The sequence below is a fragment of the Mytilus californianus genome, unplaced genomic scaffold (genome assembly GCF_021869535.1).
Source record: "Mytilus californianus isolate M0D057914Y unplaced genomic scaffold, xbMytCali1.0.p SCAF_4, whole genome shotgun sequence".
NCBI lineage: Eukaryota > Metazoa > Mollusca > Bivalvia > Mytilida > Mytilidae > Mytilus > Mytilus californianus.
In genome coordinates, this window is record NW_026262690.1 from 964099 (window position 1) to 990184 (window position 26086).

The 26086-nt window shown below is 33.2% G+C and overlaps 1 protein-coding gene and 1 long non-coding RNA gene across 2 annotated transcripts in view; one reads left to right on the forward strand and one right to left on the reverse strand.

Moving 5' to 3' along the window:
• The window catches only part of LOC127698780 (neutral cholesterol ester hydrolase 1-like), a 36008-nt gene extending 19842 nt beyond the window's left edge, over window positions 1–16166 (forward strand). The window contains exon 7 of the mRNA XM_052202442.1: window positions 15622–16166. Coding sequence (XP_052058402.1) covers window positions 15622–16166 — 545 coding nt within the window. The remainder of the gene's footprint in view (window positions 1–15621) is intronic.
• A 2676-nt stretch (window positions 16167–18842) lies between these two features.
• On the reverse strand, window positions 18843–24873 carry LOC127737249 (uncharacterized). Its single transcript, XR_007999325.1, has 3 exons — window positions 24749–24873; window positions 20870–20970; window positions 18843–19112 (listed from the first exon to the last, which is right to left on the reverse strand). It is a non-coding gene; the product is annotated as an uncharacterized LOC127737249 (long non-coding RNA).
• Window positions 24874–26086: the final 1213 nt, after the last annotated feature.

Here is a 26086-nt window from a genome sequence, read left to right on the forward strand (position 1 = left end):
AATTTGTTAATTTTATCATCTTCTGCAGGGACGAAAAAAAGTGCACTGCAAAATCCAGTTAAGTTTTAAATTTTCTAAAACATACAATGCATATGAATTTTATTTATCTAGGGCATGCTATGCCTTAAAACTTTTCCAGATGCACAGGTTTGTCTGTACTGAGAGTAAATTTTGAGGTGAAAACACAGCCATTTTAGCAAAAGGGTCCACATGAACCTTAATAGTCAAGACATCAGTAAATGAACGGTTCGTAAAGTAGGTCTTTCATATAATTACAATGAAATCGGATGATGAACGTGGATTTAAATATTTATGAATATCACACGTTCTTGTTGTCCCCCGCTTAACGCGTTGCGGGGGACATGGAAATACCGGGTGTCCGTCCGTCCGTCTGTGCGTCCGTCCGTCCCGTCTTGTAAGCGCTCTCACGTGTACAATTCTTGTCAGATTTTATGAATATTATATCATAGGTTTATATCAGCAATGTCTTGGACGAGTTCGAAAATCAGTGCCGACCAATTATTTTCAAAAGAGTTATGGCCCTTGGACACATTAATTTATGGAAAATTGCATCGTTAGTGCTCTTATTTGTACAATTCTTGCCAGAATTTTATGAAACTTATATCATAGGTTTATACTAGTAATGTCTTGGAGGAGTTCGAAAATCAGTGCCGATCAAGTATTTTAATACAGTTATGCCCCTTGGAATCATTAATTATATTGAAAATTGCATTGTTAGCGCTCTCATTTGTACAATTCTTGCCAGATTTTTATGAAACTTATATCATAGGTTTATATTAGCAATGTCTTGGACGAGTTAAAATAATCAATGCCGATCAATTATTTTTAAAAGAGTTATGCCCCTTGGAAAAATTAATTTCATGGAAAATTGCATCGTTAGCGCTCTCATGTGTTCAATTCTTTCCAGATTTTTATGAAACTTATATCATAGGTTTATATCAGCAATGTCTTGGGCGAGTTTAAAAATCAGTGCCGATTAATTATTTTTAAAAGAGTTATGCCCTTGGAAAAATAAATGATATGGAGAATTGCATTGTTTGCGCTCTCAAATGTACAATCCTTGCCAGAATTTTATGAAACTTAAATCATAGGTTTATATTAGCAATGTCTTGGACGAATTTGAAAATCAGTGTCGATCAATAATTTTTAAAAGAGGTATGCCCTTGGAAATATTTATAGGGAAAATTGCCTTATGAGCGCTCCAATGTGTACAGATTTTTATGAAATTTATATTATAGGTTTATATCATCAATGTTCTTGAAGAGTTCAAAAATCAGTGCAAATCAATTATTTTTAAAAGAGCTATGCACCTTGAAAATATTGATTATATGGAAAATTGCAATGTTATCACTCTCGTGTGCTAAATTCTTGCCAGAATTTTACAAAACTTATATCATAGGTTTATATCAGCAATGTCTGACACTTTCGAAAATACGTTCTGGTCAAATATATTTAACGAGTTATAAATAACTCCCATAAAAGCGGGAGGTTTGGCTAGCCACAAAACCAGGTTCAACCTTATGTTATATTATAGTTCGTTTCTGTGTGTGTTACATTTTAATGTTGTGTTTCTGTTGTGTCGTAGTTCTCTTATATTTGATGTGTTTCCCTCAGTTTTAGTTTGTAACCCGGATTTGTTTTTTTTCTCAATCGATTTATGAATTTCGAACAGCGGTATACTACTGTTGCCTTTATTTATGCCCCTTGGAAATATAAATTATAATGGGAATCACATTGCATTTGCTCTGAAGTCTTCATTTCTCTTAATATATTAATAAAAAGTATTGAAGAACCGAAAAAAGTGGGTTTTTTTTAGTTATTGCCCTTGTACCTTGGATAGATCAAATATGTGGGGGACATTGAAACTCTGTTCTTTTATTTTATATATTTTACATTTTTATCGCCGTGAACTTCTTGACCGGGTTACATAATTTTACAGTTCAAATCAAACCCCTAAAATTAAATCATTAATATATATAGATAATTTCATTCATTGTATATTAATCTGAAATTCCTTTATTCTAACCAAAAAATACTTAATTACATATCGGTAAATTCTTCTTAATTGGAATTTGAGTAATATATTCTATATTTAAATAACATTAATTAATGAAATTGACCGCTAAACCCTTTTTAAAATTCCCTCCACCATCCAAGATGGCAGCTTTATCATTAAGTCTATAGGGAAAAGTAATCTAGTATTAAAGGGACGATTACACTGAGAGAATGACATTTTAGACAGAATTTTACCCAATTAAATGTTTGGCATAAAAAAATAAAAAGCAAACAAACATAAAACAAAAAACACTACAAACGTTATGAGAATATTCATTCGTTTACACAGTCCCCATTACCTTTACATTATAAAATGTCCTATATTACGGAAGGTCTAGCAGTTACACATGGTTTCTTTCAAAGATATACATTAAATTAAACTGAAAAATGAAAAATATGATTCGTTTAACTGTTTAAGTTGCTTAAATTTTTAGGGAAAACAAATCTTGGAATTAGGTTCTCCTTTATAAACAAAAATTGTAAAAGCGTTGAAAGATAACCATTTCAAATTAAACGCATTTAAATATTTTATTTAATATCGATATGATTCTATTAGACAAATATTAAGGATCTGCGCCTTCAATTTTGTGTTTAAATCATTCAAGGTAAAAAAAAACCAAAGTAGACATAATTTGGTTATTGTGATTTATGTCAACCATATATTAACAAGGGACACATACTTTGTTGCAGCCAATACATTAGACCAGCGTTGTATTAACTCGGCTTATCTGAACAATTGTCGATCTGTTTATGTCAAATATTAGTGTTATTTATTTAGTTACTAATAAATTATCATAACTGTTTATATATATACAATAAAATTCAGATGCATCAGTATGGTAATACATTTAAAAGAAAAATGTCAAATGTTATGCTCCTCGAGTGTGGGAGGTCATGGGTTCGAATACCGGACTGTCAAATCAAAGACTTTATAATTGGTATTTGCTGCTTCTCAGCTAAGTACGCGGCATTAAGAAGTAAGAGCAAAGACTTGGTCGGCTCCGAGTCGGAATAATGTGTCCGAGTAGGATGACATGTCTTCTTGTTGACTTACCTTGTGAACAAGTATGTTAGAACTCCGGCTCAGCGTATCGGTCTAGTACAAAGCAGGGTTAGTATTCATATTACATAAACATGTTCTCGTCCTAAATATGCATATAATTTGCCACTGGGAGTTAAGCAGCCATCTATCATCATCATCATCATCATCATCATCATCATCATCATCATCATCATCATCATCATCAAATATTATGTTTCTTAATTTTAAGTAATACCAAAATGTAATTTTTAATACATTACTTCCAGTCTAATTATAATGTATATTTGATTGCAATTTCGTTTTCTTTTTGTTTGTTCTACAAGATCATTGTCAACATACCAGCATTTCTACATTAACGAACAACCAAACTAAAAAGAAAGAGTCTAAAAACGACAATGAAATGCCTAGCATGTGTACTTGTTTTACCTGTTCTGATGTCTTTATTGGCCTATCGATATATACAACCGATGCCATCTGGAGCAAGGGAACCCAGAAATCAAATGATAACTTTGGGTTTGTTCCGGGTTTTGGATGACGTAGTATGTATTTATTAGTAATTGAATACCATCAATCCTCAGATCATATTGTTTTTTCGCCTGTTTTCATAAGAATTATTGACATTATTCTTCACGGAACACAGCTTGTAGCGTTGCAACAATTTTATTTGCCAAACTAGCGCAAACAGTACTAACATTTATAAAAAAGAGCCTGCCTTTTCTAATTAAAAGGTACTTGAAGATACTCGCAATTAATTTTTCCGGTTTATATTAAGACAAAACAATGAATACAACACTTTATTAGTTCATGCGCCTGATGCGCTTTTCTGGATTTATCATCATCAGGAATGTTTAAAGTCGAATATTTGTAAAGCCAAGAATGTATAAGAACCGAAATAAAATATTTTTATTTTTTATATATTTTTTCAGACATCAATACTTAGCTTATTTGGATACTCAAAAACAGAACTATTTAAGAATGCATATGAAAACGGTCTACTTCCTGAGCCAGATCCGAGAGTTTGGGTAATTTTTAATCACACCTCCTAGGATCTAGAACTATATTGTACATCTGTTGAATCTTTTTAAGATTGTAGAAGAGTAAATTAGCTATTTAACAAATTACTTTGTAAATTTTGCATACAAATTTGAATGAAAAAAGTAGATTGGATTCTATTGAAGAATCGATATAAAAAAATTATCATGCAAGTACAAATGTAGTTCTGTAAAATTCTAGTGTTACCTATGAGTATGAGGTAGTTCTATAAGATTCTAGTGTTACCTATGAGTATGAGGTAGTTCTATAAGATTCTAGTGTTATTTATGAGTTTGAGGTAGTTCTGTAAGATTCTAGTGTTACTTATGAGTTTGAGGTAGTTCTGTAAGATTCTAGTGTTACCTAGTGTTACCTATGAGTTTGAGGTATTTCTGTTAGATTCTAGTGTTTCCTATGAGTATGAGGTAGTTCTATAAGATTCTAGTGTTACCTATGAGTTTGAGGTACTTCTGTAAAATTCCAGTGTTACCTATGAGTATGAGGTAGTTCTGTAAGATTCTAGTGTTATCTATGAGTATGACGTAGTTCCGTAAGATTCTAGTGTTACCTATGAGTATGAGGTAGTTCTGTAAGATTTAGTGTTACCTATGAGTTTGAGGTATTTCTGTTAGATTCTAGTGTTTCCTATGAGTATGAGGTAGTTCTATAAGATTCTAGTGTTACCTATGAGTATGAGGTAGTTCTGTAAGATTTAGTGTTACCTATGAGTATGTGGTAGTTCTATAAGATTCTAGTGTTATCATGAGTTTGAGGTAGTTCTATAAGATTCTATTGTTACCTATGAGTGTGAGGTAGTTCTATAAGATTCTAGTGTTACCTATGAGTATGAGGTAGTTCTATAAGATTATAGTGTTATCTATGAGTATGAGGTAGTTCTATAAGATTCTAGTAATACCTATGAGTTTGAGGTAGTTCTGTAAGATTCTAGTGTTACCTATGAGTTTGAGGTAGTTCTGTAAGATTCTAGTGTTATCTATGAGTTTGAGGTAGTTCTGTAAGATTCTAGTGTTACCTATGAGTATGAGGTAGTTCTATAAGATTCTAGTGTTATTTATGAGTTTGGTGTAGTACTATAAAATACAACCCTCGTATCAATGATGCGTGTGTGCCTCCTTGTTCCAGGCAAATCTTTACCTGGTCTCACTCTGTTTAGATTTCGTGTAATTTTACATGTTTCTTTTCCATGTTATCTGTACAAACCTGGAATTTCTGCTGGCATCGGCAAAATCCCTTCATAATTGATTTAGAACTAAACAGTAATTAAATGCTGATAAGAATTAAAATGCTTTTCTCAGTAAACAAATATACCACATACATTTTATAACCCGACATGATATCCTTTATCATACAGATTCACTTACATTCTCTGAGGTTGAGTCAAATAAAACGTTTGCCACTTACCAAGTCAAATGCCTACAGTCAAATAGATAGTCATTTTTTAATTTTACATTGTAGTCAACGGATGAATATTTTGATGGAATAAAAGTGAGAATATACCGACCTTTAGCATCTAAAGATAAAATTCTACCTGCTATGGTCTACTATCATGGCGGTGGATGGATTTATATGTCTGTCAGTAAGTGCATCTTCATTAGAAATATACAAGACCACCGGTTAATTTTGTATAATGAATTGCTATCCGGGGGCCTTGTATAGCTTACTTTTTACTAAATGGTATTTTCTAGTTACTTAATGCTTTGCTCGTTCGGTAAAAAGTTGTTTCATTTGCAATCATAACCATCTCTTTTTTTAAAGTGTGTTAACTACAGTTATTTACATATGCATTAATTTTTCTATGACCGCAAAATTATGACGATGTCTTGCGTCGTCGTCCGCTGACATTTTGGTTCGCAGACAATAACTTGAGTATATGTGTATGGATCTCTATGAAATTTAAGCACATGGTTCCATACCACAATAGGAAGTTTGGGATTGATTTTGGGGGTTATTGTCGGAGCTGTAGGGGCCAAAAAGGGGCCAAAATAAATTTCTGGTTCGCAGACAATAACTTGAGTATAAGTGTATGGATCTTTATGAAATTTTAGCACAAGGTTCCATACCACATTAGGGAGGCTGGGATTGATTTTGTGGGTTATTGTGGTAGCTGTTTAGTAATTAGGAGCCTAAAAGGGACCAAAAACAACCATTTTCTTGTTTCAGGACAATAACTTTTCTAACCTGGTATTTAGAATTTGGATTTTGGGCCCTGTTTTTGAATTGATCCATATTAAGGTCCAAAGGGTCCAAAATTAAACTTTGTTTGATTTCATCAAAAATTGAATTATTGTTGTTCCTTGATATGCAGAATCTAACCGTGTTTTTAGATTTTAAATTTTCGGGCTTGTCTTCAAATTGGTCCACATTAAGGTCCAAAGGGTCCAAATTAAAACTTTGTTTGATTTAACAAAAAAATTGGGATTGATTTTAGGGGTTATGACCCTTACTGTTAAGGGAAAAGGGGCCAATACAATACTTTTGTAACATTTTGTATAAATTGCTTATTTCTTGACCAATTTCAATGGGGTTTAATTCAAAGTTTTGAATTCTCGGGGTTCTTTGATATGCTGAATGTGAACGTGTATTTAGATATTTGATTTTGGGCACAGTATTCCAAATTGGGGTCCAAAATTAATATTTGTTTGATTTCATCAAGAATTGAATTATTGGTGTTCTTTGATGTGCCAATCTAACAGTGTTTTAGATTTTTGATTTTGGGCCCTTTTTCAAACTGGTCCACATTAAGGTCCAAAATTAAACTTAGTTCGATTTTAACTAAGATTCGATTCTTGGGGTTCTTTTGGTGTGCTGAATCTAAGAATATAATAAGATTCTTGATTTTTGGCACAGTTTTTAAAAAAAGTTGGTTCAAATTGGGGTCCAAAATTAAACTTTGTTTGATATTAACAAAAATTGAATATGTGGGGTTCTTTGATATGCTGAATTTAAGTGTGTATTCAGATTTAGTATTGTTGGTCCTGTTATCAAATTGGTCCATATTGAGGTCCAAAGGGTCCAAAATTAAACTTTGTTTGATTTTTAAAAAAATTGAATTCTTGGGGTTCTTTGATATGCTAATTCCAACCATGTATTTAGAATTTCTACATTGGACCATAATTGGTAAATGTCCAATTTCAATTTATTTAAGTACATAGACCACATTCATTTTGCGTCAAGTATTTAATCAGAATCCGTATTCAGAGTTGTGTATTGCACAATTAATAGAAATTTTAAGTTGAGTCATAGTTAGAAATAGATAAAGCATCATATTCTAATTTAAAAAATTATCTGTAAATATAGTTTGAAATTTACTGTTCATTATTAGATATTTTGAAAAGAGGTCAGTTTATATATTTTTTAAAGACACTGCATTAATGATGAATGATATTTTGGAAATTGTTTTTTTCTTTCTGGGGACATTTTTTGAATAACTTCGTGGTAGGTTTGTTTGTTATTTTGTATAAATTACCATAGTGTAGTTTCCAACTATTCAGGGTTCGACCTCTGCGGAGCATTTTATTTTCTTTACAATTGATATCTTGCCGTTAGTAAAAAATATGTCTCAAGATGAAATTCGGTGCATTAAAATCGGTAAAACATTAACATATAAGAACATCTGCAGAACTTACCTATATCAGCTAAATGCTCTCGATTTTTATAAGAAATACTAGAACACACTCGCGTGTCCGTGCCTTAATTAAAGTACATACGCCTTATTTTTAGCCTGGATTTTTAGAATTCGTATTGTCATCTGATAAAGTCATGCTAATTATAAGGTGCACAGTTTTCTCTGCTTTCAAAATCTTTCTGTTTAGACCAGTCTTGGTTTTCTTACTACTTCTGGTAGTAAGACTCGTCACAGCCAGGCTGGGAAACTGGGTAGGCAAATGCTCACATTAAATCTGTACCGATACAGTGTGTTAAATGTCCGCCTTTACACAATAAGCAACCAAACAATCAATTACACCACAACCTATGGTGGTAGTCATATGAAAGGAGAAGATACATACATACTACAGCTGGAAACTACATGTGACGTATACTATTGGTATCGGTATCGGATTCGACCCGGAACTTGTTAATTTTTGGTAATATTAGTCATGTGGAAAACAAAAGGACCTGGGATGGTGTAATTTTTAATCAACACCATTGTCCTATTTTAGTTATATATAAAGTTGAATTCTTTGATTCGTCGTTTTTACGTCATGCCGGCTAACAAATTGGACCTCGTTTTTTAGTAGCATAGATACCATATATAGTATGGTATGAGATACATTTCGGTTAATACCATTTATACCTACACATTAAATCTCAGGTTAGAGTACACACAAATATACTGAATAAAATAAAGTTAACACAAAAGTGTACTATTGTAGTCTACAGCCAAAATAGTAATTATCGGGGAAAGGTTTTATTCTGTCTACAACTCTGATATTTTTATCCAGAATCATTCAATTCATTATTTTTATTTCAGATAGCTACGATCCTTTAACAACAGCCATCTCACTACAAGCAAACATTGTTGTCATTTCAGTTGAGTATGTCGTTTATAACGATTAGATTTTTTTTCAAAAGTGTTTTCATTGTTCTCTGGTGAAGACTTGGTCCGTATCACTTCTGGCACTGAAGTTTCAAAACTACGTCAATTTATCAAAACTATAGATTTTATCGGGCAATCATACCCATTCAATTATGTAAACAAAATACATTTTTTGCAAAAGTACCGATAGTAGATTTTATAATCTGTCTTTTGGGATCTTTCTTCAACCATAACTAGGCAAACACTACATTTTACTTCTACTACTGAAGATAGTGATACTCATATTGTTGTCTGGAAATCTCATTGGGTATACTGTTGTCTTGGAATCTCATTAGTTATACTGTTGTGGGGTAATCTCTTTGTTTATATTGTTGTCTGGGAATCTCACTGGTTATACCGTTGTCTGGGAATCTCTTTGTATATACTGTTGTCTGAGAATCTCTTTGTTTTTATTGTTGTCTGGGAATATCATTGTCTATAATGTTGCCTGGTAATCTCATTGATTATACTGTTGTCTGTAAAACACATTATCGATACTGTTGTCTGGGAATTGCATCGGTTATACTGTTGTCTGGGAATCTCATTGGTTATACTGTTGTCTTGGAACCTTATTGGTTATACTGTTGTCTGGGAATTGCATTGGTTATACTGTTGTCTGGGAATCTCATTGGTTATACTGTTGTCTGAGAATCTCTTTGTTTTTATTGTTGTCTGGGAATCTCATTGTCTATAATGGTGCCTGGTAATCTCATTGTCTATACTGTTGTCTGTGAAACACATTATCGATACTGTTGTCTGGGAATTGCATTGGTTATACTGTTGTGGGGGAATCTCATTGGTTATACTGCATTCTGGGAATCTCATTGGTTATACTGTTGTCTGGGAATCTCATTGGTTATACTGTTGTCTGGGAATCTAATTGGTTATACTGTTGTCTTGGAACCTCATTGGTTATACTGTTGTGTGGTAATCTCATTGGTTATACTGTTGTCTGGGAATCTCATTGGTTATACTGTTGTCTGTGAAACACATTATCGATACTGTTGTCTGGGAATTGCATTGGTTATACTGTTGTCTGGGAATCTCATTGGTTATACTGTTGTCTTGGAACCTTATTGGTTATACTGTTGTGTGGTAATTGTTTATATTGTTGTTTAGTCAGGAAAATGGCCATTGTAATATTAGAGTTCGTTTCTGTGTGTGTTACATTTTAATGTTGTGTTTCTGTTGTGTCGTAGAAACATGGAACGTTAGTGGTGTAATAAGGTTGTGGTTGCATCAAATGACAGTTATTGATACTGTGCATCTCATATTGCTGTAAACTCTGACATGTTGTGCTAAATAAAAAGAAGTTTTACTTGTGATGGTATTTTTTGTCATTAAGGATAAATTTTACAGGCATATGAAATGGAAAACGTAGAGTTGATACCAAGGTGTAATCAATACCCATAAGTCGAAAATAAACATGCATGCGTATGGCCACAAACAACAAAAGAAAACTTCACAAAAAATTAGGGAACGACCATTTAACTTCAAGGGGGGTATGGGTTTTTCCTGAAAAAAATATTCTGATCCCCAATTTGATGTAAACAAATATTGTGGTTTAGCAGATGACAAAAATATAATCCTTTGTAGTTAAACGTTTAAAGACATGAGATATGTAGTCAAAAGAATATCTGTCATTTTCAGACCTCCATTTAGGAAATCCTTACTTAGTTTTGATCGTTTCGCTTTTTCTTGTTTAATATTCCATGTAATAATGTACATAAGTGTTTTTAAAGTCTTAAATATAGTTTTAAGGTATGCAAACAACTGATGTTAAGGATGGTAGATTGTGTAAAATAAGAGACTATATAACTATGATAAGTAACAACTGTAATTCGACCTCCCATTGTGAAATTTCCTTTTCCTATCTTTTCAAATATGTACTGTGTCCCATCTGTCTCTATTGAACCCCAAAAGTTACCAAACCTTTTATCGGTTTTCTATTTTTTCTTAAAAACCATGGAGTATAACTAACCAAATACCATCAGTTTAACATGTATTGCGTTTTAAAGTCGAAAGTGTTCCAAATATTTCTATTGGATTTAATGCTAAACTAATTTAGTGTTTTTAAATTTTAGAAAAAGAGATGTGTCGTCGAACAATATATAAATTGAAACTGTGAGTTTTATCTTTGTGTTTATATCGAAAACCTTTGAATTGAGATCTTGTCTGACTCTGCAGGCCAGGGTTTCGACAACTTAAACAACAATTCTGTAAGGTTTCTGTGGAACCTAGAAAGTATCAGTTTTGCCGTTGGTGTAAAAGTGTATTATTCCATACAGGTTTGACAAAGTTATTGGTGTCTAAAAAAAAATTTAACCTCAGGCCTGAGCCTAAGAGTTAACTCCGCCGAAGACGGCAAAGATGCCGGAAAGTAGGATTGCTATGTATCGCTTTCGTGATATTTTGCAGGCTCGATAAAAATGAGAGTACTTATAGGGCATTTCTGTGTTATCGAAATACCGAGATAATACAATTAATTATCTAATTACTAACACAATTTTATATTAATTAGTATTGTAATTTTCATTGTAAGTAAATACATGTAATATCAGTATTACAAACCTAATCTTGAACTCTATCCTATTTTTTGGAGTTTTTTTTAGAAATTTACCTGTGACGTCACTTTTGTGCGTCGATCTATTCGGCTGACATACAATGCGTTGTTCGGCTGTGCTGTTTTATGTGCTGATCTAGGTTGTTTTACGTATTCGTTTTTATTCTGTAGTTAGTCACCACTTCGGTGTTAACATGAATATCAATTATATGGTCGTTTTTATATTTTATAAATTAACTGTTTGCAAAAATATGAATTATTCTAAATACTAAATATTTTCTTATCCCAGGCAGATAACCTAACCGTATTTGGCACAACTGTTTGGAATTTTGGGTCATCAATGCTCTTCATCTTTAGGCCTTGCACCTTTGATAACTATTAGCTTGTCGTAATGTTCTATTGTATTGTTTATTTGTGTGTTTCTCTGTCCTGTATGTTTTTCCATTTATTTGTATTGTAGTTCTGTCAGGTAATGTTGTCATTTTAGTGTTATATCTAACAGTTCCATTAAAGCGGGAGGTTTGGCTAGCCACAAAACCAGGTTCAACCCACCATTTTTTCTTAAAATGTCCTGTACCAAGTCAAGAAAACTGTTATTGTTATCTTATAGCTCGTTTCTGTGTGTGTTGCATTTTAGTGTTTCTGTTGTGTCTTTGTTCTCCTCTTATATTTAATGTGTTTCCCTCAGTTTTAGTTTGTAACCCGGATTTGTTTTTTCTCAATCGATTTATGAATTTCGAACAGCGGTATACTACTGTTGCCTTTGTTTGTCTGCTTGTCTTTTTTATCGTTTAGTTTCGTTGGTTTTTGTCCGGCTGTGTGTATTTTTAAACTTGATTGTTGAAATACAACGCCAAAGAGAAAAGAACTCACAGTAGATATCAGTTTTAAAAAATCACATTAATAGACGACAAAAACACACTTTCAAGTAGAACAAAAATAAATACTTTAAAATTACAAAATAGATAAATTACAAACCGTGCAACCTTTTAATCTATATTAGTATCTGTAAATTCCAAATATTGCTATAGTACTTAGAAAACTGATAAAAATATCTGCCGAATATAGATACACTAGAGGGCAACAGAAGTATAATGTTACAATCAATAGGCACATATAAATCAAAGTAAAAATTTACCATGAGGTTCTCGTATCAACCCAAAAGGAGTAAGACTGGGTGTGTCGGCAGGGTAACGAGGAAGCCCGGGTGTTTCGACAGGGTAACGAGGAAGCCCGGGTGTGTCGACAGGGTAAGGATCTGTTATGCATGCATCGGCCGCACAGGTGAACACACTTAGTCAAAAAGTCATAATCGGGAAAAGGTAACAATCGGTTAATGTACAGATCAGACGACTATTCTGGTATATAACGATCATCTACGACCTCGAAAAAATGTCGGAATCGAGTTGAGACACAGCCATATTGTATCCGTCAAACAATTTTTGGTGACCGTAAAAATTTAGTTTGATCGAATATAATCGTTCTTTCACGTAACGCTTTCTGGACATTTATTTTGTTAATGCAGTTTTTTTTGTCGGGAGCACACTCCTGTTAAAGAACCTGGTATAACGTGAACATGCTCGAGAGTAATGCATTTATTGAGATATGTAAACGCATTACAATAGGGCACAGGTATAGTACTGCTGAAAAATGTGAATTTTGCAATTGCAAGGTTGAAATCATCACGTGTGTCATAGATTCTATTTTCAAGTCGTCCATCTATATCAAAATCAAGCAAAAGATAATTGATGTCAGAATCATTGTATTTACAACCGAATCCTCTTTAAGTCAGGACTAATGCTTGATCAACTTTTCCTTGTAACGAAAACACGACAAGTGCCATAATATGCTATCAGATTACTTTAGTTCACTCCTGGTTTTAGTGGGGTTCATATATAAACTCATCATAGATATAAGAACTCGGATGACAAATGTCTTTTTTGTGTGTTTCTGTAGGTATAGACTTATGCCGGATTACAGATTTCCAAGTCAGTTGGAAGAGTGCTTAAAAGCCACAGAATATGTATTCAGAAACGCTGGAAAATACCTAATTGATCCCTCTAGAATAAGCATAGGAGGTAATAACATTATGAAATATATATTTCAAAAAAGTTTCATTACACTTACACAAACTGCATTCATGTACACAATCCTAGATTGTAACCCGTTTAACTACTTCAGAATAGTACAACTATCGACAAACAGCAGGTTAGATGCATGACTGCATGATTTTATACAGTACGTGAGCATAATTAATTCTGAGCACAACTAAAACATATCCCCTTTAAAATGTATCGAAATAAAGATAAACCATCACCAAGACACTAACCATGATATACGGTATTACAATCTAAACTTAAACACACAAGGAAATGCAGCATCAGACAAATGAAAGATATATTGTATATAGCCTATTTGGCTGAGGGGTTTTAGGAGCTAGACAGGTGGTGTTGTCGCATCAGATTCACGAAAGTTGTACTGCATATAATATATTTGGCGATCACTAACTAGTAAACCAATTTTATTTTAAACGGTCATTATTGATCTTAACAGCTCTTAAACGACTGGACAAAAAATTATTAAGAAATTTTCAATCTTTCATCCAATTTGCAGACTTAATCACTGCTGTAAATTTAGTACTTTCAGACGATTCCCTAGCAGTCAATTAAGATCTGCTCAGACTATGGTCAGCCTGCTCAGTAGTTGATATTTGCCTGTACACAACAACATCATACTGAATTGTCTGAAAAGCTACTGAACAGTACCGGATTGACTGAAAGCGAATTGTCTGAACAGTACTGAACTTACCGCAGTAGATAAGTCTGAAAATTAACTGAAATACTTAACATGACTAAATAGTTTATTGTTCAGACTTTTCAGATGATGTTAAGACCAAAATGTCCGTTTCAGACAAACATTCATTTACTAGTGGATGTTGTCGCCTCAGACTTACTAAAGCTGTACTGTGTATAGCCTATTTGGACGAGTAGTTAAAGGAGCTAGACAGACAATGTTGTTGCATCAGACTAACGATGTTGTATTGTTTATAGCCTTTTTGGCCAAGTAGTTTTAGGAGCTGGACAGGCGATTTTGTCGCATCAGACTAACGATGCTGTACTGTATATAGCCTTTTTGACCGAGTGGTTTAGGAGCTGGACAGGCGGTGTTGTCGCATCAGACTAACAAAAGCTTATATTGTACTTAGCCTATTTGGCGGAGTGGTTTAAGGAGCTAGACAGGCGGTGTTGTCGCATCAGACTAACTAAAGCTGTATTGTACTTAGCCTATTTGGCGGAGTGGTTTAAGGAGCTTGTCAGGCAGTGTCGCACCAGACTAACCAAAGCTATATTCTATTTGGCAGTTCGGTTCAAGGAGCTTGACAGATGGTGTCTTTACATCAAACTTACGAAAGCTGTATTGTATATAGCATATTTGGCCTAGTGGTTTAGTTAGTTGGGCAAGCGGTGTTTAATGCGCCAGACTTACGAAAGTTATATTGTATATAGCCTATTTTTCCGAGTAGTTTAAGGTGCAGGAAAAGCGGTGTTGCCGTTAATATACCAACGTCTTGAATGCCGCATGATAAAAGATACAAAAATGCTAAAATTTGTTGAGTTGAATAAAAAACAAAAAGTTTTAACTTATTTGATTTTTGCACTAAAATATTTCTACTTAAATTCCGTATATGTATTTAGTTTTACTGTGTCGCTATTGATACAGCGAGACACAATTTAGCATTGTCCACTCACGCGATTGTCTTTTAGTTTATCTTTTTTCTTAATAGCAAACATGCTTTTGTATATTGTGTTTATATACCACATTTTTTATTATAGTTATTTGGTATCTAACTGAATACATCGTATCGTCTGATACATATGCAAGTCTTTCGTATACCCCACATTTTAAAGTGATTCGGATTTGGTTGTGATAGTCGATGTGTTTATGATTTGTATCTTTGGAGAGTATTTATGTAGGTTTTAAGTTGTTTTCATTTCTACTTTTTCTGCATGAATTTCTGTTCTTCATTAGTAGACATGATTGCCCTGATGTAACTTTCCAGGGTTTTGATGGATATGATTGCTTTTAACAGTTTATTACAAAATATGTTCTTTTATAAAACACACTTTGATATTAACCATATGTTGAATTTAATATGAATTTGTTAAATATGAATAAGAAATAAATTGTTTGATTTTGATATGAACAACTCGTTGAACTATAATATATTGATTTTGATATGAACAACTTGTTGAATTTTAATATGAACAATTTGTTGAATTTAATATGATAATGGTTTGGTTTTTGTGACAGGTGATAGTGCTGGTGGAAATTTAGCAGCGGCCGTAGGTTTAAAGTTTTCTCAAGAACCAAAACCGAGTTTAGCAAAAATAAAGGTACAAGTATTATTGTATCCGGTTTTACAAGCGTTTGATTTTGATCTTCCATCCTACAGAGAGTATGCTGATGTATCTGGCGTGTCTTACTTAAACAGAGTGGATATGATTAACTATATCAATATGTATGGATTTCAAGATCAAGGAAACTTGGACGCTATTTCTAGAAACAAACACGTGTCAGAGAAAACACGACAAACATACAGAAGTTTAGTTGACCCGGGTTTACTTCCTGAAGATCTACAGAAAAGAGGTGGAGCTAACCCAAAACAATCAGAACCAAATACAACGTTATCGGACGCAGTTCATGACAATGTAATTAATCCATATGCATGGCCTCTAATGGCTACAGACGATGCGTTACTTAAATTACCAAAGACATATGTGGTAGTAACAGAGTATGACCCGTTAAGAGATGAAGGTTGCAGAACGACTAAGAAGACTTGTTCCGGAAAACATTGAACTAAGTTACTTAGCTGGATTAGAGCATGGTATTTTCAGTTTATATAATTACAAAAGTCAACCTTCGACTATGGACACATTAGTTGATTATCTTAATCGAAATCTGTAAAACAACAGTCTATAAACCTTAACCATATGTAACAAATGTAGGATTAACTGAATGTTAAACAACAGTCTATAAACCTTAACCATATGTAACAAATGTTGGATTAACTGAATGTTAAACAACAGTCTATAAACCTTAACCATATGTAACAAATGTTGGATTAACTGAATGTTAAACAACAGTCTATAAATCTTAACCATATGTAACAAATGTTGGATTGATTGAATGTTAAACGACTATCGATCTGACTGTGGCAATTTCATCATGTTACATTCTTTTTTTTACTTTATAATAAATATTTTATATCTTTGAAAGAAGGTATTCTTGTTCTCACTTTTTATATATCTGCAATAACGATTTTCTTATTTCATTTTAAAACTTGAAATGCTGTAAGACTTTGTTTACAGTATAAAACGTTTATAACATACTTTTCGCAGATTTCGATAATTTTAGAAATTATTAAGAGACCACATGTGGAACAGGATCTGCTTACCCTTCCGGAGCACCTGAGATCACCCCCAGTTTTTGGTGGGGTTCGTGTTGCTTAGTCTTTAATTTTCTATGTTGTGTCATCTGTACTATTATTTGTCTGTTTTGTCTTTTTATTTTTGGCCATGGCGTTGTCAGTTTGTTTTCGATCTATGAGTTTGACTGTCCCTCTGGTACCTTTCGTCCCTCTTTTATATGGATTTGACTGTTCTTTTTATGTGTTCTTTTTGGTCATATAGCTGATCATGTTGTCACATATATATTTTAAAACTTTGGTTTTCAAATTTTTGGTTTGAGAGTTCCTGAATATAAGTCAAGAAACGAACTTCGAACGCACTAAATTTATAAAGTGTTCTTTTCATATAATATAGTTTAATATTTATAATTTAAGTATGCAGGAATATAAGTTGTCACCCGATCATTCCTTGGAAATGTGTTTTTATTTGGAGATTGCTGATTTCTATTCCAGCTATTGTTCTTTAAAGTACTTCCATTCGTTTGATGTGTTTGTGCTTTTGATTTTGCCATTTGATTAGGGACTTTCCGTTTTGAATTTTCCTCGGAGTTCAGTATTTTTGTGATTTAACTTTTTTTTTATACTGCAATTTGCTTTAGAACATTTATTGGTTGTTTTCTTTATCCAAATCATTCATTTCATTTCGGTGCCTATGTTTAATCTTTTGTTAGGTAAAAATGAATTGGTAAAGTCACCAATTCCTGCCCTTTGTTTTCTTTGCTCAATGCTACGTCTTGTTCCCAGTACAAAACAGTAAACCATTGACAGCAACGATCAAATTGATCGAACATTGCCAAAATGGATTGAAGAAAGTTAATCATTAACCAATGAATATTTTGAAAGAATTTTGCGATGCCCTTCTTTTATTATAGAAACTCATATTGAAGGAGAAATTAAACAATCATCTATATTTAGATTTATGCAGAAATTAAACAACCATGATGTTTAGATTTATGTAGAAATTAAACAATCATCTATATTTAGATTTATGTAGAAATTAAACAATGATCTATATTTAGATTTATGTAGAAATTAAACAATCATCTATATTTAGATTTATGTAGAAATTAAACAATCATCTATATTTAGCTTTATGTAATACCAATTGCACCAATAACAATATTAATAATCGTAACAAAAACCATTACCACAATAGAAACGTTCAATAATCGGTTTTTCCACAAGTCAAAATGTTTGTGTCTCTTTGTTCCTTTGAAAAAATTAGCTATAACTAATAATAATGTATTTAAAATCTGCAATAACACTGACAAAGCTATAAAAGCTAACACCGCTCGCTTGAAATGATCTGTTGCTCCTTCTGTTATTACCGCTTTCAGTTGTGTAATGTTTGCAATCAGTATGGTAGCACTTAGAAGACATGAAACAATTAATGCTTTTATATCTAGCTTTTCTTTAGGTGGTTCCTCCTGTAAATGATAAATATAGACACTTAAAAAAATAGTGAATGTGATAATTTTTCGTTGGAGTTCCTGTCAATATAACACTTCCATGGTTTAACTTATGTAAATCTATTTAGACTGGGGGCAATTTAGATATTGGCATATTCCACAGACGGCTATCTAATTTTCAAAGTCTGTAACTTCACCCTCAATGTGTCTCATGGTTATTTGTGTCGTTGGGTTGCTGTCTACTCGATGCACACCCCACAACTCCTCTTATTAATATAATTCTATAAACCTATCAAAATAAGACCTATTTGTGATAATCACAGGGGACATGGGGTCATATTACCTATCGGTATTTAAATCCCGTGAGCCTTTTGTTCACAGAGGATATTGGTTCCCCTGTGAAGGTGACCAATCAAATTGCATTTATAGTCTCAATTTCCATTCTTCTATATAATATGTCATATGTGTCATAGTTTTCAATATGTTTTGCTATTTTTCTGTTACTTATCATCATTAAATAACAGGAAAATTAATAAATTATCAAGCTCTATCTTCATGGTATAAATGTTACAAAAACAAAAAAAATAGTGTATTTTCAAGAATTATTTACATATATAAATGTTCCTGTTTAAACCTGATCAACACACTTGCCTTTGGATATAAAAATATCACAGGTTTAATTTCTAAAAGTTCAAAAAATTGTTTAAGTTTCTGCGATGTATTTATTGGATCTGGTATTGGCTCAGGCTCTGCATTTTCTTTTGGTCTGTAACACAAAGTAAACTTTTTATCTTTTAAAATTGGAAAATTAAGACGAAGATTGTCTTCTGTCTCTTTTGCGTCCCATTCAAGCTGCAAATCAAACTCGTCTGTTTTTTCTTCTTTTGAACAAGTTTCATCATCTTTGGAATCTTTATTTTCTTGGCCTATATATGAAATGAAATAACGTGTATTGTTATATTAAAAAAAATAAATAGTTAGACAGTCATAAACAAAAAATGATGAGTAAAAGAAAGATATAAAAAAAAACATTTGCTTAGACAACGTATTTTTTTTTATACTTATTTAGTTAGATTTTTTATTAGACCATAACAATTTCCTATGAGTAAAAATACATCAGTTGGTGTCACTGCAAATGTGCCCTTATAATCTATAAAAATACGAAGATGTGGTATGATTGCCAATGAGACAATTATCCACCAAAGTATTTTAGAATTTTAACCCCAATTTCACGGTCCACTGAACATAGAAAATGATAGTGTGAGTGGGCAGGTAAATTCTCATATTTGATTTATAACATACTAAAACGTATATCAGAATTACAAAAAATCTCAAATAAACAATTAACAATGCATGGACGCAATAACGTGTATCAGCATTTCGTGTGTATTTTTTTCTAGACGTCATCTAATGAACCATCAAGATGACCTCCGAAGACTGCCGACGGTCATATAACCCGATATAAACATAAATATAAATATTAAAATTTATATCGGTATGTTTGATTACAAATTGTAGGTCAAAAAGTATGTTTATCATCGTTTTCACCTGTATAAGAATGATATTTTGTGGATCGAATAAGTCAACCAAATAGTTCATCCTTGTTTCATTTCAATTTTCCTTTTAATAGCTGAATACATGCGTAACCCATCTCCAGCTAATGGTTTAAATTGAAGGTCACATGAATAAGGATTCAATGAGGTCGAATTATTCACTTGCAAGTGAATAATTCGTCAGCGATATTTCTTATCTTATTTTGACAAAACAGAACCAAACTAGCTGCTAAAAGCGAATTATTATTTCACTATATCACTTTCATAAATGATTGAACAAACAAAAAAATCATATTTTATTTTTTCTATATCTCGTAGCTAATGCCCCTTTAAAGGGCTTCATGTTTTGTTTTTTGTTGTTGTTGTATTCGCGCTACTAAGTATTTTATTCTAAACTGTGTTGTTTCTATCAATAATGATCATGTCAATGTAAAGAAAAAAATATTATTTTCCTTTCATGCAAACTTTTATATTTGATCATGTATTGAAGTTAGATAGTCATCATGTTCACCGATGGTTTATAAATTTGGGTCTCAAGGTTAGACAAAAGACATTCGCCAATCCGATTTTGTGTCAAGCCTGATCGCTGGATAAGTTTCATCAACGCATTTTAACAAGAGTGAAACGACGAATATTACAAGTAGAGGAGGAAGTGCTGGCCTTTCAGTGGCCCGAGTTCATCCCCGTATCATGTATGTGTACAATACAGCCCTGATATACAGTAGGCAAAACTAAATCAGTTCTAAGTTCAGTGCATATAATAGTATGGATGATAGAGCAAATATTACAATATTTTTATCTAAATATTTCTTAAACAATTCAGGTGTACACAGAGCGACAAAGGAGTGGAAAAATGAATGGTGATTAACAATTTTTGGTTGATTTAAAAGAATTTTACGCTGTTATATATTCTTAGGTTATTTTATTGTGTGTTTGGCACGACTATTTGCTTATTTCCACAAGCTGGTTGATCTATTCATCGTTGAAAACAATATAGAAACTTTTGTTTGAAAACTTATTATAGTTGGTTGCTGTCCCATTGACGTTATTTACCCAAAGTCGTGTAGTTTATATATATTCTTCTTGCAACTCTGACTAACAAAGCAAGTGCAAACTGAAAGTTAATATACCTTGGCATGCAACCTTTGCAGTGAACTTTTTCATCGTTTTAATGTCTGTAAGCTATCATTTCAGCGGTCTTTCGCAGCTAAACAATTCGTACACTGTAATACTGTGCAGTAAAGAATAGAACAATTTATATATTTTGAAGATTCTTTCATAGCATATAAGAAGATGTTGATATGACCATAATTCAAAAACGAACTGCATGTTTATTCTGACGGATAAAATGTGCATTTCACCATCCAAAGAAGCGTCATACTTTACTAGTTATATCAGCAGGTTAAGCATACGTGTGTGTATGACTGTCGTATCAGAGTTTAATATTTGTGGTTTGATTCAACAGATTACATATGTGTGTATGCCTGTCGTATCAATCCGTTACGTGTGTATATGCCTGTCGTATCAGTCCGTTACGTGTGTATATAAAAATAAGGAGATGTGGTATGATTGCCAATGAGACAACTATCCACCAAAGTTCTAATGAAGTAGATGTAAGCATTTATAGGCAACCGTAAGGCCTTCAACAATGAGAAAAACCCATACCGTATGGTCGGCTATAAAAGGCCCCGACATGAAAAATATAAAACAATTCAATTGAGAAAACTAACGGCCTAATTTATAACAAAACAATTTACGAAAAGCAAATATGACAGACATAAACCAACGACCACAACTGAACTACAGGCTCCTGACTTAGGACAGGCACATAAAGAATGTGGCGGGGTTATACATGTTTGTGAGCGTACAACCCTCCCCTTAACCTGGGACGGTGGTGTAACTTGCAGTACAACGTAAGAACAAACTATAAAAATTTGTTGAAAAAGGCTTAACTCGTCAGATGGATACAAATAGAAATACATCTAACAAAAACACAAAGTGGACATGAACGGGTACTTATATATCCCTTTGTATATGCCTGGCGTATCAGATCGTTACGTGTGTGTATGACTGTCGTTTCAGTCCCCTACGTGTGTATATGCCTGTTGAATCAGTCCGTTACGTGTGTGTATGACTGTCGTATCAGTCCGTTACGTGTGTGTGTGTGTGTATGACTGTCGTATCAGTCCGTTATGTGTGTATATGCCTGTCGTATCAGTCCGTTACGTGTGTGTATGACTGTCTTATCAGTCCGTTACGTGTGTATATGCCTGTCGTATCAGTCAGTTACGTGTGTGTATGACTGTCGTATCAGTCCGTTACGTGTGTGTCTGACTGTCGTATCAGTCCGTTACGTGTGTGTCTGACTGTCGTATCAGTCCGTTAAGTGCGTGTATGACTGTCGTATCAGTCCGTTACGTGTGTGTATGTCTGTCGTATCAGTCCGTTACGTGTGTGTATGACTGTCGTATCAGTCCGTTACGTGTTAATATGACTGTCGTGTCAGTCCGTTTCGTGTGTGTCTGACTGTCGTATTAAAGGGTTTATTATTTGTGGTTTGCTTGTCGTATCAGCAGGTAAATTTATTTATTATAAAAGGGATGTTAGCTATTGTCTATGAGATAGTTACATAACGACAAAAATATACAAAAGACAAATAGAGGTCAACATATTGTCTTCACAAATCTCACAGATACTGCCGATGTCAAAACAACTTCATGATGAGACTTCACTTCAGAGACTTTTTTCTTTGACAACCAACAGATGGGACTACCTAAGCTAGCTTCCTGTAGTAGCGTGCAAATGTTGACCTTGTTTTCCAAATTAATGGTCTCTTTTTGGTCATTTAGTTCGTTACTTATATATCAGTGGAAGAAACATAAATTGGAATGTTCTCAGGGAAAACTATGAACATACGTTATTTACAACAAATTTTGATATAAATAACAGTTTTGAGTAGAGAAAATCATTTCAAATTCCGCATCTCTGCTCATAAACTATTGTTTAAACAGGGAAGGTACCTCTGAATACCAAGCCAGAACCGTAATTGTACTAAATGTTCACTAAATGAAGTAGATGACTAGATTCGTTTTTTGTTCTGTAATAAGCACATACAGAACAGGAATGACATATTTTAAAATTTGATCTCATATAACTGTATATTTTTGTTAACATTTGTGAGCGTGATTAATATATCTGTCTGATAAATTGCTCTGCCCATCTCTAATAAAATTATTGAAATCTCCGGAATGATATGTAATACTTGCAAAATGTCGTAATTGGTGTAACCATCTTGTCACAAAGACTTTCATTGTCTCTTTTTTATATGTATTTTATTTATCTTGAAATATCATTAATGTATTGTGCTTGTGAATTTATCTTGTTTTAACAATTAAAATTGTATAAATGATGCAAAGCTTCTTGCGGGCCCTTGGTTGGTAAATAAACACATCTATTCTTTCATAACTTGAAAAGTTTTGGTTTGATTTGAGCATTCTAAGTGAAGGTAAATCCAGGAGAGCGCTTCGAAGTCACCAAATGTATAAAGTGTTATTTTTTTTTTTTTTTTTTTTTTTTTTTTTTTTTTTTTAAGGGGGGCCTCGGTGGCCGAGTGGTCTAAGTAGTTACTACTGTAATCACTAGCCAGTCAACACTGAGGTTGTGAGTTCGAACCCCGCTCGTGCGGGTGCACTCGACTCCAATCTTAATTGACTAGGATTGTCAGTTTTTCTATCGAAGGTCGGTGGTTTTCTCCGGGCACTCCGGCTTCCTCCACCAATAAAAACTGGCCGCCACGAAATTGCCCAAAAGCGGTGCTTAAAAGTGGCGTTAAAACACCAAAAAATCGAATCAAATTAATTTTTTTTTTAATTCTGTATAGGTACGAAGCTACATCACAGTATTAGGAGCAAGTAACTGATCATCAAAGAAAAAAATTACATTTCCCCAAAGAATCCAACATATTAAGATGTATCTCCCACCACGAGGTCCCAGAAAGGCATATTGACATGGCTTGAAGTTAGTACTAGTATTGTAATTACACAGCTCTCGATCAGTGGAATAACAATAGGTTCATAGAGGAACGTTTAGGAAAAGATTTTTACATTATCATTTTTTGCTCACCTCGAATGCAGGAGGTAGAGTGTGCAATCCCCGGCCGAGTCATACCAAATCCTTTAAAATTAGAATTTGCTGCTTCTCCGCTAAGCAAGCGGCATCTTAGAGTAAGAACAAAGATTGGTAGGCCCGCAGTCAGAATCCAGGGTAGGCTGACATGTCTGACTGTTGACATTTATCTTTTGAACCAGCACATTAAAAATCTGATTCAGCGTGTTGATCAAAGCAAGGTTCATACTCATATGACATCAAGCTGTTACCGTTCTGAATGTCCATTAATTCGCTACTGGACGTTATACAGCCACTCATCCGTCTTATTTCTCCAACAATAATCTAACCCAAATACAAGCTTGAAATCATTGTCCCCCCCCCCCCCCCCCCCCCGTCTTATTTCTCCATCAATAATCTAACCCAAATACAAACTTGAAATCATTGTTTCCCCCTCCCGTCTTATTTCTCCAACAATAATCTAACCCAAATACAAGCTTGAAATCATTGTCCCCCCCCCCGTCTTATTTCTCCAACAATAATCTAACCCAAATACAAGCTTGAAATCATTGTTCCCCCCCCCCCCCCCCCCCCCCCGTCTTATTTCTCCAACAATAATCTAACCCAAATACAAGCTTGAAATCATTGTTGTTACATTTATTTGACTATATATATAGCTCAGTGTTGTTATAATAATCCATTGTAGCTGTTAACAAAGTATAGGGATTTATATTCAGGATGCATGATATGACAAATTCTACAACTACCCCCAATTAAGTTTATTAACCAACACGTCAATACACTATATTATAATTACATTGATCAGAGAAAATAAAAACTATCAATTCTAACTCCTTGCTTATTTTTTTTTTTACTTGTATCTAAAACATTATTAAAAGACTAACCTTATTAGCAAGAAATATCAGTAATATAAATTCTTCCTTTTTCTAAATTCAAAGGACAGTCATTATGCATGTAAATAATAATCAAAACAAATTGTTCCTAGGTAACAGACAATTGAAATGTTAAAAACCTATTCATCCTATCATCTACCTTAACTAGCTGATGCATGTATTTATAATATCAGTCAGATATAATTTATATTGATTATTTTCCTTTCTCAATGAAAAAAATTGTATGGTTTACTGCTTTTCTGTATTTCAGTGAACAGGTGACTAAAACTCGTTGATGAAAACGAATTCGATTTTAATTCTACGTAGAACTGTTGATTGGAAACAGCATAGTGACACAATTTACTCCTTGATGGAATAGTTTACCTGATATGTTTTACAAGTAAAAAACGAAGTCAATAAAAGCCTAACTAAAAGATAATTACTACTACAAATAGTAAACAGAGAGTGCAGCAGAACCAATATGATAACAGAAAATGTAGGAATAAAGAATAAAGTAGATACCTGTTGAACGCAGACTTTATCAGATAGAGACCAGTATCTTTTAATCAGGGACTTATATGAGATAGAGACCAGTATTTGTTGAACAAGTACTACTATTATATTAGATAGAGACCAGTATTTATTGAACGCGGACTTATATTAGATAGAGACCAGTGTTTGTTGAACATAGACTTATATTAGATAGAGACCAGTGTTTGTTGAACACGGACTATATTAGATAGAGAACAGTATTTGTTGAACATAGACTTATATGTTAGATAGAGACCAGTGTTTGTTGAACATAGACTTATATTAGATAGAGACCAGTGTTTGTTGAACATAGACTTATGATAGATAGAGACCAGTGTTTGTTGAACATAGACTTATATTAGATAGAGACAAGTGTTTGTTGAACATAGACTTATATTAGATAGAGACAAGTGTTTGTTGAACATAGACTTATATTAGATAGAGACCAGTATTTGTTGAACATAGACTTATATTAGATAGAGACCAGTGTTTGTTGAACACGGACTATATTAGATAGAGAACAGTATTTGTTGAACATAGACTTATATGTTAGATAGAGACCAGTGTTTGTTGAACATAGACTTATATTAGATAGAGACCAGTGTTTGTTGAACATAGACTTATGATAGATAGAGACCAGTGTTTGTTGAACATAGACTTATATTAGATAGAGACAAGTGTTTGTTGAACATAGACTTATATTAGATAGAGACCAGTGTTTGTTGAACAAGTACTACTATTATATTAGATAGAGACCAGTGTTTGTTGAACACGGACTATATTAGATAGAGAACAGTATTTGTTGAACATAGACTTATA